Below are 14308 nucleotides of genomic sequence, written 5' to 3' on the forward strand. Positions count from 1 at the left end.
CCATTAGCCTAAACTGGTAAAGGGAAATTATTTTTACATCATTTCAACATTTTTTCAGCATCTGAATATCTTGTAGCCTAATGGTACTTTAAAAAAGAGTTACACGATATTCATGTGTTTCTACGTCTGGTAAGTGCCGAATTACATCAATTAATACCTCAAATACATATTCTTCAGGGGAGGCTTTTAAGCCTACCAAATCAACTGCACTAATTATTTTTGCCTGCAGGAATTGGCTAGGAGCTATGGTAATCCATAGGTAGCTTTGATACTCTGCTAAAACAGCCTTTGTTCATGGTTAGTCTTAAACCTTTATGTACAGTATTACTTGCTGTGATACTGTGATACAGTATTTATATCATTAATAATCCATCCATTTTATTATTGCTTTATCCAATACAGGGTCATAGGGGAGTCGGAGTCTAATGTGTACTATTATGGGTTATTTCCTGAAACAAATAAAGAAAGAGTGTTGTTACTGAGAACTGGTCTGATAGAGGATGAAATAAAATAGATTTGCATTAGCCAAGCTTTCACCTGTTATGTTCAGCCCCTGCACAATGTACAGTATAAAGTGAAAGTTTTATATGTGCATTGCTGAATACACAGAGGCATATTTTACTCCTTGTTCCATTCAAGCAAACATGAAATAGCTTTCCCCAGAAGTCAACTATGATTAATTAAAAATGGCATCTCTTAATATTTTAATGATGACTTTTACCAGAACTATTTTATTTTTACAAAACAAAGAATCGCAACACAAAACTACAGTACTTTTCCCCAGTCCCAGATTGCAAAAGCAGCATAATTTTGAAATTTATCATAAATTATAGCAGGCATTAGAGTGTTTAAATTGTCCTTTGTTTACCATGTTCAGTTCATTAGTTCATAGACTATTTGATTACTGTTAAAGCAAGAACAATTACCATCAGAAAGTGAAAAGAAAAAAGAAAAGATTTAATATTACTCCAAAAACAAGCATTGTGCTTAGAAATGTTCTGTCAGAAGAGATGTGAAAGCCTTAAATTGTAAACTAAAAAAAAACAAGATTAAACTTGCAAATCACTAATAATTAGAACACAGACCGGCAACCAAGACTAACAATGCCTACTAGCAATATTGCTGTATTTGCTGATAACTACAGCTTTTGTTTGTAAATCACTTTAAAGGGAACACAGAAGACTTATAAAAACCCCAGAAGAATAGCATCTGTACTAAATATCCTCTTAGATAATGATTTAGTGTTATTTCAATCTGCATTCTTTAATGCACAAGCGATTTGTAACCCCTAAATAAATAACCAAATTGACTTCCCAATAATAGTTTCAATTCAACATATTATGGTTCTGCTTTAACATAATATTAAGTACTGCAATGCCTAAAGGATTCAATTCCTTTCTGTATACAAAAATCATGTTAAAATCTTAGCCAATCAGAACTACCTAAACACAATTCTTTCCTACAATGAAGCACTTACACATACTGTGAAGTAATAAAAAAAAACTCTGACCTAGATGATCTTAAGGAGACTACAGAAAGCTTGGAGTAGTGGAATAGAAGGTTAAACTCTGTACTTTGCTTAAATCTAATGTCTCTGTGTAACTTTTTTTAGATCCTTGGGTCAATTAGTGTATCACTACCAAACAGACTTTATAGGCCTCCCTCTCATTTGTAACCTTTTTATGTTCTTTTTACTGTCAGCTGCTGTCTTAGGCCATTCTGGTCAGGGACCCAGTAATTTTCCTAATGTAGTATATCAATTTCTTTTTTTCAAGAAAAAGAAAAAATTTCTCTCTTAAAAAAAAGATAAAGGTATTATTCAAAAGCCATTTACATGACATGCAGGTATAGCATTTCAAAATTTCATTAGCATAACTTATAGTTGAGGTCATCAGGGATCAAATATGTAGGGAAAAATCAATAAGGAAGGTCATTTTTGTCATTGAAAGTGCAGTGTGTACTACTTTTGTGTTAAATAAGGTGTGAATAATCTTTAGGGAAATATATATTTTTTTAATCATTCCTTAACTTTCCTTAATTATTACATTACTTTAGCTGACGTTACCTTAACAGAAATCTTTCCTTCATCCTTTGGTAAATGTGCAGCCAGGAACCAGTCTCCAGGAAGAGGACTGGTGACATTGAACACACCAGTGGTCCTGTTGGGTAGAGTCCAAGTCAGGGTTACAGCGAACGACCCAGGAATGATGGTGTCTCGAGGAAACCGGGTGCGAAGGGGGTTGATAACAGGAGGTGCTCCGGATCTGAAATACCTGCAGCCCAGAAAGTGACAGACCGTAAGCTTGCGCATCAACTAGGAACACAATAGAAAGCTAAAATGAAACCAATAGAAAAACAGAAAGAAGATTACAGCTGCCTGATACAAAATTATTTTGATTTCAGTGCCTTATGCCTATAAATGTTGCTTTTCTTATTATCAGCAAAAAAATGACTATTTTTACTATTGGTATTTTATGAAACAATTAAAAAAAGTAATTTTCCAAGTAATTGACTAAAATTCATATAAAAGGGAAACTAATTCAAATGTTATTATGAATATCATTATTAATAATAAAATTTAGACATACAAATGTTTATCATTTCAAAAGTATCTTCTTCAAAATAATGTCAGACTCCTTAAAAGGCATAAAATCTTGATGCTCTGTCCGGGATTATAAATGTAATATTGTCTCTTGCAGGCCTAGTCTGGGAATCTGAGAAAATAAATGTCTGAGTGCTTTGAAATAAAATAAAGGCTATTCAGAAGATAATAATTAGACTTATTCACCTGTATGCCTAAAGTACATTTTAACAATCATTTTCATCTGAATTAATATATTTTTTTATTGAATAATAAGAAAAATGTTTTCTTTGGTAAAAGATACATTGAACAAATCATAATAATGTTTTATTTACAAGCGATTTTTTAACAGAAAGTACTGTAGTACACACAGGAGTATAGTCTGGGTGACTGTTACTCTTTCATTAGAGGCATATTGTATAAGGTGTGAAATAAGAAAAAATAAAACAGGTTTCTGTTAAATTTTGCACCTTCTTAATGCTATCCTTGTTGGAAGCAAAAAAATAAGTTACATCCTGGGTATCTGCAAGCTGGTTCATCAATGTCTCATACTGTTAGACTTTTCCTGGATAGTATTAGAAGGATCTGCCACAGTACCAATGTGACTTAGCCATAATGTGAACACATGATAGTGCTAACTGACAGCTAACTTTCAGAGGATAGTCTTTTTAATCAGAACGCACTGTCTTTAGAAGCACTCCCTGAAGATTTTAGGATTAATGCCTGTTTAAGTGTTATATTTTTGCTGTAATCTTCAATTAAATGCATTTATGATTGATTTATGTGGTGAGTTGATGTGCTTTCCACTGATGAATCAAGGTCCCATTAAACATTTGAATCCCATTTAGTAAAGCACCTCATTCAGGCTGATTGTAGCCCCAAATCCTAGCAAAACTCGAGCTAGAGCTCATTGAAGATCAGCTTCAAAGTTTGATGAGGTTTGCTGCTTTGTGATGAGGTTTTGATGCAAAAAAATTATTTTTTTAAAGAGATGAATACAACCCTTGTATTAGGTATTTAATCTGTGACATATTTGCTTGAACTCAGATAGATATAATTTGAAAAGGATAATTTATGCTTTTGATTGCAAATTAGGTATGGTAACAGTATATGCTGTACTGAGAATACTGTACTGCATTACACTGTCTGAAAACATTCATGTCATGTATATGATTTCTCTGGAGCATACATAGAAAGAAAAAAAACTAATTCTAGGTAGCATTTTTGGGGGGAGAAGCAAAAAGTATTTCCTCAGCAGGAAATATTACAGTGTTGTTGGAAAACTAATTTTGTTAGAGACACTTAAATTAAAATTAACTTGTAGTGTATTGACATGGTCTTTCAAAATAAGTTTAGACAGAGCTCCTTTGTCCTTATGTTCATAGCCAATACTGAAATGAAAGGCCAGAATGATAAATATTTTTTGTTTGCCTTAATAGATTTTTTTATATTTAATAAAACTTGACAACTCTTGTTTGTGATTTCAGGAGCACAGATCTGTGGTAGATCTCAATATACTACAGTATGTAACACATACCGTAAAAGCAGCTACTACAGTTAGTTACTGTAGTACTGAAAAAGCAATTTCAAAGATGTAGTCTTCTGTCTTGCTGCTTCTTATTCCTTATGCCCTCTTTACAGAGCCTTCTTGAACTCTTCTTTTCTTCGTTTTAACTATGTCGAGATTGAGCTACAGCATGTCTGAAGACTCTCATGAGAAATCAAGCTTTCTCTCTCACGCCTCACCCTTCTGTTCATGCATAACTGTCAAAAGAAAAACCTAAAAGCTAAAAACATTTTTGACAGTTAAAACTGTCAAAAGATAAAACAAATGTAACCCAATAATCTTCTAATGGTAGTTAATTATGAAGGGGTTTTTCTTAGTTATTAGGCATTTTACCAGTTCAAATTACTTAATTGGGGATTAAAGGGTCACATATTGTAGATTGAGAAGAGCAAATGGAATTAAGAACAGCTTTTCGGTAAACCCTGGAGAAGACTCATGGTGGCTTAGGGATACATTTCCTGTGATTTCTTCCCTCCAGAATAGATGGGGCAAAATCATTCCTGCTATATCATTCTCTGTAAAATTGGCACATGTTTGTTATGACCCAATTAACATCTCACCCACACATTAATACTGAATTTATAGGACTTCCTTTCTTGACCTACATTTCCCAAACTACTCTTTATACCAAGCACTACATAAAAACCACATAATTGAATCAACTGCTGTGAGCAGCCAGAGTGATGTTCATACTCTTAAAGGTCAAATATTATTCAGCTTTGTAGTTTATTTGTTAAAGGCCCATAGTAGAACTATAAACTATAAATAAACTAAATTTATTATCATGGATGAATTTCTTAAGATGTGTTATAATGTATGTTTCATACCAAATCATATAACTTAATTTTAGAACAGCAGAAAAAAAATCTTCAAAAACCACTATGAAAGTGTTTCACCTTACTTTAAGGTTATGTTTATTTCAAAAGCATAAAGTGTGACATGCTGAAGATTTAAGTGAATGCACAGCTAAGATCACTTAGACTATACATTTTTTTTCTAACAAAATATAAATATGATTTGTTCTAATACTAAAATGAAGATTAGCTCAGGAAGCTGGAAGACTGAACAAATAAATGGTTACTTCTATGAGTTACAAAGGGTTGTTTGATTTTTTTACATAAAATGTTAGCTAAATGAAAAGTTAATGTTAGCTAAATGATAGTTCTCCAAATTAACTGCAGTTAGTTAAAAGCCTTTTACTGTATTGTTGAAGCTCCTTAAAGCAGTTTAGTAAGGTTTTTTTATTCCATTGTCTCATTTTAGTAGACCCGGATTTTAGGAAATCTCCCAGTAGCATCACAAGTATTCAGTTGTGAATTTAAAACAGGAGTTTGTTATACAGATTTTGACTGAAGTAGGGAATGTAACATGTTGGCTTATGCCAGGAAAAGGCTCAGGGAAGGACAATATGATTGTAATGCATGTACTGTAACTCATGTGTGGAATTCAACTAATTCTATCAGTCTACTGTAAAGTTCATTGAGTTGAAAAGAATTCCTAAGAAATGTTGTATACTATAGATATATCACTCACTGATGGTGCAACCAAAGTATAGCAGCCATTATATAATTTGATGGCTTTTTTATCCCAAGTGTCATACAATATACAGGTAATTTCACTCTGTACAGTGATGGATCAACATACAGTACATACTGTACAGTACATACAGTACCATAGTGTACTGTATGTATCAACATACCTTAATTACAGGTAATTGTAATTAAGTTACATACTGCATGAAGGCTGAGTGATCTAATCACGGTAGTTATAATACTGTAAATACTGTTGTGTTGTACAGTATATCACAACATATTAGAAATATAATACAGAAAAACATTCAGAATCAGAATTACAGATTAGTTATAGAGCAAATAGAATTATACATTAGTTACAGATCAAACAAAGAACAAGACAATAGATTAAATTTACTTTACAATCACGAATCTTAAGAAAAATGTAAAGTCACCAAATGATATGTTTACAGTCCAGTAGATGGAAGGCAGTTCAGTGTTGGTTTCAAGGAAGATGAATTCTGAAAATGGATATATACAGAATGAAGTATGTGACTATTTTGATTGGGATGTTACAGTGGTACAGAAACATAAAATATTTTTAATATTGATATGTACAGTACATTTGAGAAGGATGCTTACATTACACCAAAAATGTAAGCTGTCTTGTATCTTTGCATCCATAACATAACATGTGGAGTTTACTAAATTAGGGACCGTGCTGTTGTCTTGGCTGAAATCTACAAAAGAAAGCATCCAGTGTGAGGGGCAGATACTGTAATTACATGTCTCATGAAAGAATTATCTAGACAATAAAATCTTCTGAACCACCCATTGTACTTTTCCTACCGATCCCCTCCTTATCTTTTCAAAAGAAGCATAGTTAACTCAGTGTTAACATGACAAATAAATGTTGTAGATCACACTGTACAGATTACACAGGATGCTGTGCAGAGAATTTATAATTAATCTAGCTCTTATATTTTGCAATAGGCAGAGATATAGAAGGATTTGTTAAACAGAAGCAGCAGGATGACTGAATCGATGGATAACAGCCATGGCTGGCTGCTTCAAGATCAATAGCTCTTTCTTGGATTCAAAATGACAGCTCCCATTAAACACAACATCGCTGAAGACTTTAACAGTTTTATCAGTTTTAAGGTTTCACTGGGATACGAAAGCACCTGTATTGGAGACTAGATTTCTGTAAATCAACAAGACAACATGTTCATGGGGAACTGGAGAAATCCCAGGGTGATGCTCAATATCTTTTGAATTTCTGGAGTCTGAGTGGGATTGCAAGAGCAGGCTACAAAAAAAACAACAACTCCTGAAACTGTTATTTGTAAACAGGAAATGAGCTTTCCTTAGTTTTAAACACATTTCTGGTAACCATGAAGAATGAAATAATAAGAACACTGCCTTTTGTAAAATGAAGAAAAAATATATGAATTTCACAATACTGGGACAAATGTTTACAGAAGCAAGCTGCGTGTAAAGACTTTATATATAGCAGATATATTCACGTGGTCTCAGATATGGACAAACAGGAAGACAGGTTAAAGCATTACCCACCCATTACTTTACTTACCAGTTTTTACAAATAACAGGGTGCTATTACCTTTTGATAATATGTAAGAATGTACTATTTGAGTTCCCTTACTTTATATGTTTGTCTTTACTTTGTGACAGTAGTCCTAGCAGGTCTGAAAGGTCTGAATGTCATATGTTTAGATTTCAGTGAAGTCATTTGGTTCATGGCACACTCATTCATTTCTAACACTACAAGAGAAATCATTGATCTCTTTTTCGTTAGAGGCAAGCAGCTGGAGTGAGGGGATCTGTTAAAGCAAGGATGTCACTGAAATCAAGAAGGGCCATGGTAAAGCACAACAAAGCAGGAACATCTGCTGATTATCCATCGACAACTGAAGGCTGTGTATGGTGATGCAGCCCCATGTCTAAATAAATCAGATCTCATCTACTGAATGGCATTTCTGAGGAATATGTTTTTGACCTTTCACAAAGCTTTTGAGCATGTCAAAGCACTCTTTAAGATGGGTGCCAACCTTCTTGTCTGCCTGATCACGAATGGATTAATCATTAAATGAGAAAAGAAAAAGATTTAATGTAGCAGATTCCACTCAAAACATTCAGCCATTGGCAGGCAACCATTTTATGTGTTTTTGGAAATCAACTTTAAGCTGCTGAATTACCTACAGTAAATTGTAGTTCGAATTTGGCCTCAAAATATCATTTTGAACTCCAAAAACATGAGGTTGTCACATAAGACTGTTGGCATGTATGTACCAAGATCTAACAAAATGGAATTAATTGAAATAGTTTTTTCCTGCTGCGTCCATTTACAGGTTAAAATAGGCCAAAGGCATTAAAGCCAAGTTAAAGCTAATACAGTGATATGGAGGTTGTTTGACTACAGATTTTTCCATTCCTTGCAATACATTTACATAAATTTAGTGTGAAGCCTCCACTAAGGGATTCAGAATTGTACATGTGACCTTACCAAATCAAATAGATGGGTGAATGCCTTTAAAACAATATCCTGGGACTTCATTTGCATCATAGTACTTTAAAAGGAAATGCAGAAGCTCATGTCAGCCCAAAGGATTACATTATGCTCAGCAGTAAAACAAGAACACAACTGGAAGAAGAGTGTAATTGGATGGTATGAGGAAGTGTATTTAGGACTGATAACAGGAGGCATTAGTGGTGGGTGGAAGGTGTCAGCTACAGTACGCTGCTGAAGCCAATTCCCTGGGATCTTTTGAAGTAATAGCTGGATAAGACCCTCAGATCAATGAGCTTCAGGCAACTAAATGAACATGATGGGACGAATGACCTGTTCTTGTTAGTAAGCATCTTATGCAGATTCCTGTTTGTCTCAGTGGTATTCACTTTAACTGATGATCAGGTAAGCCAGACAGGCAGGTTTATTTGGTCATTTGACAGGAATATTTACTTTGAACAGTTGTATGACTGATATACAGTATTGAAAGGTAAACAAGGTTCAATATAAGCACAACAATCTGTGAGGAAATTGTTCTAGTTTGTACACTAAAGGAGAAAAAATCACCTTGTATTCATTGCTGATCATCCTCAGAGATTATTGTTTTGTTGAAGATTCTTTTCTGTGAGAAAGTGCTCTACAATGTACCTTATGATCATTAGAGAATTTAATTTGTAGAAAAAATATTTATCTGTGCCTGAGGAATACGGTCATGTTTTTGTTTCCTGATGTATCCTCGTAAAAGCTATAAGGAATTAAAAAAAAAAGTTAAAAAAGTAAATTAGAGTAAATTAGTAAAGTATAATTTGTTTTATTGTTAACTCCCTTAGGACACGCATCTCAAACTCAGTTCCTGGATAGCCCAGTGTCTTCTGGCTTCTGTTATCTTCTGTAAGCTCTTAATTGCATATTTGGTGTGATCAATTAATGGTGCAGTCATAATTGTATTAACTGATTTTATAGGTACCTATACAGTACATAATAGTATAAGGAAGTTAAAAAGGAAGGGAAACCACTGTGCCCATATAGCATGTTTGGTTGCTAATCAAGCCAATTATCATATGCATTAATTGTTTGAAAACTAACAATACATCACCTTCAATGACATGACTTAGTAACTTAATAATTCCACCTGAATAAATTTACTGTATATCACAATAAAAATGAATTATTTAATTTAAACCTCAGGTTTCAGTAACAATCAGACTACATACACTGAAAAGGATAGGTCCCTATAAGAACTGACTTTGAACCCCCTTACATAGTTTATTTGTTCAAACAGCCATGTAGAGTGCATACAGTATTTTATTTTAAACCAATTCTGCTGTGATTAAAGTTTAACAATCTTCTTATATTTACTGTAGGTTGCTGAAGTAGCAAATGATTTTCAAAATTTTGATTTTTAAAATTGAATTTGATTTTTTCAATTATAAACCAAAAGGAATTCATTGGTAACATATCCCAGTAAATCCCAGTTAAAAAAAAAAAACATTATCAAATCAGCTAAACGTGGACTCTTCCCATTCTTGAGTATTGTTATATTTTTTTAATCAGCCGTGAAGTATGAACCAGAGCTAACAAATAAACCTACGTGGAAGTACATTTAAAACACAGAACAGGAGGCACTTCATTACACAAAAGGTACAGTAGTAGGAAAATGAAACAAGCTAAATTGTTGAAGTCAGTACTTTGGCTCCTTTCAAAACATGAATGTATGAGATCCCCAAATCTGTTAGCTACTCATTACAAAATGGGCTAGATTAGTCAAATGGCTTTGTCTCATTTGTGACTGTGCTTACTTTCGTATAGTTTGTGCGGACAATCATGTATTTGTGTTCACTCTTGAAACACATTATTAAAAAGCTAAAAAAATAGTTCATGATATTCAATACTCCTGTTATAATTCTACAGTACTTTAAAGTAATAACTCTTGATTATTAATAGCGTGTTGATGGTTATCATGACAATAAAGCAAAAAACTGTGGAACAGTTCTCTAAGATATTGATGAACGCTGTTGATACAGTCACCAAATGGGGTCGATGTTAAAGCCAAATATTGCATTATTTAAATATGACCCTCCAATGCCTTCTCACAGATTTCTGTGCTCTACATTACAGTTATTCAAGGAAATGTTTCGCAGGTGATGTAAAAATAATATACAGTATGTCAGGGGGAATCAGTAGCCCTACTGGTGTTAGTGGGTGTTACCATGGTTACTCCCACCAGCACAAAGTTCCCCTTAGTTTCCATTTGTGTCCTTGTGTTCACTGTTTTGCCAATTTGTGCTCAAGGCATTTTGTTTAAAGCTGTTTCGTAGCTTTCTGCATGTATAAAATAAATTATTTCCAAGCTTTGAAAATATATTGTACATGCGCATGCTAAGAAATAGGCAGTGTTTTGAAGGTATTGCCATGCGAAAGACTTATAATTCTATTTGAACATGAAATCGAAGGTATTTATTTCACATGAAAACTAAGAACCAGAGCTGCCAACAAAGTCTGAAAAATACTTTGCCTGTGACAGAACAATACGTTCATTATTTAAATTTACAGGGACTGAATGACTTAAATCTGCCACAGTGTGTAAGGATATTCTCAAGAATGATGCCAGTTGTCTCTTCATTTTTATATTACCTGTCAGCATAGCATTAAAATAATGATTGTCACTTGACTTTTGGAATTTGAACAAGTACAGATTCATCTTTTGTGGCTCCACCAGACTACAGCCATGTAGTATATTGTGTTGAGCTTATTACACATTTTTATAGCCTAAAACGTAAAATGACACTATTGTCATAACACATTTGAACATATCACTTCAAGACTGATGTTCAACCTAACAGCCTTGTAGTAATAATGTGCTTCACAGTTATGTATAAATACAGCATAAATACGTTGGGTTTTATTACATGTGACTTAAGGTTAGCTTCTAATGAAACCCCCCCCCCCCACACTCTTTCTATTCCCTTCTGTCATTCTGAGCACACTGAAAAGGTCACACTCACACAGTGACGTTGCGGTCAGGACAACTGTCTCCAAATGTGCCTCCTTGCTCTTTGAACGTGATGAGGTTCCAGACAGCCACCACAGTGTCATCAGGCACATTAAAATGGAATAACTCTACGCTGGCAAATGACCGGAAAGCATTCAGTTTCCGAGGCGTCCGGGTGAAATAATCAGTCACGAAAAGGCAATCTAGGGAATGGAACAAGGAGAAAATTAGTTAGATGAAAGATGACTTTTATTCCTTCTGTGAAGGGATGGACAAATTAGTCCTAATGCTGTTTCAGTGACCTTCTCCCTAGAACCTTTGCTACCGATGATTTAATCACAGTTGATTTGGGTCAGACTTCTTTGGCTCAGATTCATATCCTGCCTATATCCAGGATTAATGCTTTTTCATTTTTCACCACAAGGCAGGGAAGAGGCACAAAACGACATTTTCAATCTGCTTTAATGAACCAAACTATCAAGAGCCACAATCATCAGTATGCTGAATAGTCCTTTCTCTTTGTGTGGTTTGAGGGGAGGCATCTACTGTGTTCATCCCAGCTGTTCAAATTAAACGAAGGGATACATCCACAACACATTTACATTGCTGGTGGTTTCAAATAATGCTCCATGAAATCACTTGTCACATCATTTATGCATAAATCCTCAAATGTTTCAGATTGTTGTGTTTTTTACAGTGAGAGATTTCAGTATGGTTCTTATTCACTACAATTCTTTCAGTCCTGAATACTAAACACCAAAAATTAGAATTGATCTTGGCTCTATGTATAATATTAAATAAGAAAGAAACACTTATAAGGGTTGACAATTAAAATACTGTATTTATGTCAGTGGGTAACAACCCTGGTCATGGTGGACTGTTGTGTCTTCTGTTTTTTTTCTGCACCCAAGTTCCTTATAACAGGATAATTTATTTCAGTTTCCTATTTGGGGCACATTTTTAACCTTGAATGGGGTTTGTAATTGGTATGAATCCTATACCATTTTGAGCTTCAGTAATTCCCTCATTCAATATGCTGGTTTAAGTAGTATTATAGAAGGTTGATAGACTTTACAATAGGTTATGTCAGTATATTTTAGCATGTAATTATAATTGAGGCAATATGCATTTGTTTTATCAGGCAGTTTAAAGAAGACATGAATTATAGGCAATACTGGGTATATACTGTATACTGTATATTAATAAAAACAGCTAACATATTAATGAAATCCAAATAAGAAATGGAATAAACAGAATAAACTAGAGATTTATATCAAAGTGTAATAACATTCTCAAAAAATAATATAATGGAAATAAGTTTTGTAAAAATATTAATCACATCAATAATTCTTATTGTTACTACATTTGCACATAAGAGAATTGTTATCTGATAACTTTCCAATTTTTACCATAGTTTTGCTGTGGTTTTCTATGGTTTCAATATTCACTGTGCTCTATTACACTGGACCATAGGAATAATATATACAGTATATATTACTGTATATGCACTATACAATGGATGCCGTATAAACACTCCATGGTACGGTTTATCGTGGTATTCTCAATGTCCAGTTTAGTTAAGCACCTTGACAGCATGTGGAAACCCTAGGAACCCATTGAAAACCCAGTATATTTTAAGAAGATGGTTATTTCTTCCTTTTGACTCACTAAAGTCCTTCAGCTTTAGCATTGTTGCATGTAGGGTGATTATTATGCTGAAAGGATACAAAAATATCTTCTGGGAGGCACTGCCATACATTAAAAGACATTCTACTCTTTTAATGTAAATGTATATAGTGTAATGTCTGTTTTAACTTTAATCTCCCTTGTGTACACTAGCAGACCAACCCCACACATTCTTATTATGCCTTTTATGTTTTACTGTAGACATTACACAATATTCTATCAATTGTTTCTCATCGCAAGTACTATTTCCTCCTGGTTTTGAAAAGACAAAATTGGGAAAAAAAATGCTTCACAAAACTTTCTGTTTCACTCCTTTTTACTCTTCTGACAACATCTGTATGAAATAATGCTCTTCAAATTATTTTTGATGGTTTCTGCCTGTGAAGAAAGTCTTTTAGCTGCAAGTCTCTGCATCAAGACCACTTCACACTTCCTTTCGATGTGGTGACATTTGATGTGAAACTGAATTCAGCATCAAGTTGAGTGCTGGTTAGGAAACAATTAGCCTTAGATTTTCCAGCAATCAGTAAGTTTTATTTTGTTGCTGTTTGCTTCTGCCTCAGGCCCTTTCATTTGTACAGCTACCAGTTATTTACTGTGTCTGCTCTGTCTGATGTGAAACATAATTATTTTCAGTTTCCCTCAGTAAATACAGACACACATTCTTTATATTTATTCTCTGTCCTCAAACCCAAGAAAACCCATGCTATACACTCCACTATAGTCTTTTAATCTATTTTTTAAAACAACTGGACACTCAGACAACCTCGTTTGAAACAGATATGTTTTGCAGAAGTCAGTTGTATATCTTAAATCTGGTGATAGTTCAGGTGGGTAGCTGCGTCAGCATGCGTAGGCTGCAAAGGAACAAGTAATAGGTTTATTCCATGCTGAAAAAAAGAAGAAAGAGAACACAACGTTTCGGCCGTGGAGCCTTCTTCAGGTGTGAAATCTGGTGATGCAATATGCAGTTGTGCTCAGAATGTTAATAACCATTATGATTAAATGATGACTGATAAAAGCAGTTTAATGTAGTCTGAATGTACTGTATGTTCTTGTTTATTGGATATTTTGTTAAACTATTAACATAGCAGTGGTTGCAGCAGCCTCTGTTGCCAACACCTCTCCTTCTCCTTGCTGTTCAAACCCATACTTTTAAAATTCACTCCAGGTTTTTAACCTTTTCAGTCTAACAAATATCCTTCCCTTGAGAGCAGCACAAAAGGTTTAGCAGTGGCTCACAACTGATAGATTATAATTGTCTAGGATAGCATCTGTAGCTCCTTTATAAACTAGGCTTCTAAGGGATGCTTTTTAATCAATTTCTACTATTTACAATCTTTTCAAGGTACAAACAATAAATTACTGTATATACAGTATATAGTATTTTTTTTTCTTCATTTACACGGACTACACAAAACAAAGCCCACTTCTTTCAGAATTT

The 14308-nt window shown here is 34.0% G+C and overlaps 1 protein-coding gene across 2 annotated transcripts in view; it reads right to left on the bottom strand.

The window, feature by feature from the left end:
* Positions 1-14308, bottom strand: part of tmem8b (transmembrane protein 8B) — a 147517-nt gene that overhangs the window by 80350 nt on the left and 52859 nt on the right. For both annotated transcript variants that reach the window (XM_015340190.2, XM_069187026.1), the window contains exons 2-3: positions 11192-11381; positions 2066-2273 (exon numbers count right to left, since the gene is read on the bottom strand). In XM_015340190.2, the coding sequence (XP_015195676.1) occupies positions 2066-2273; positions 11192-11381 (398 nt within the window). The remainder of the gene's footprint in view (positions 1-2065; positions 2274-11191; positions 11382-14308) is intronic.

The sequence above is a fragment of the Lepisosteus oculatus genome, chromosome 3 (genome assembly GCF_040954835.1).
Source record: "Lepisosteus oculatus isolate fLepOcu1 chromosome 3, fLepOcu1.hap2, whole genome shotgun sequence".
Classification (NCBI taxonomy): domain Eukaryota; kingdom Metazoa; phylum Chordata; class Actinopteri; order Semionotiformes; family Lepisosteidae; genus Lepisosteus; species Lepisosteus oculatus.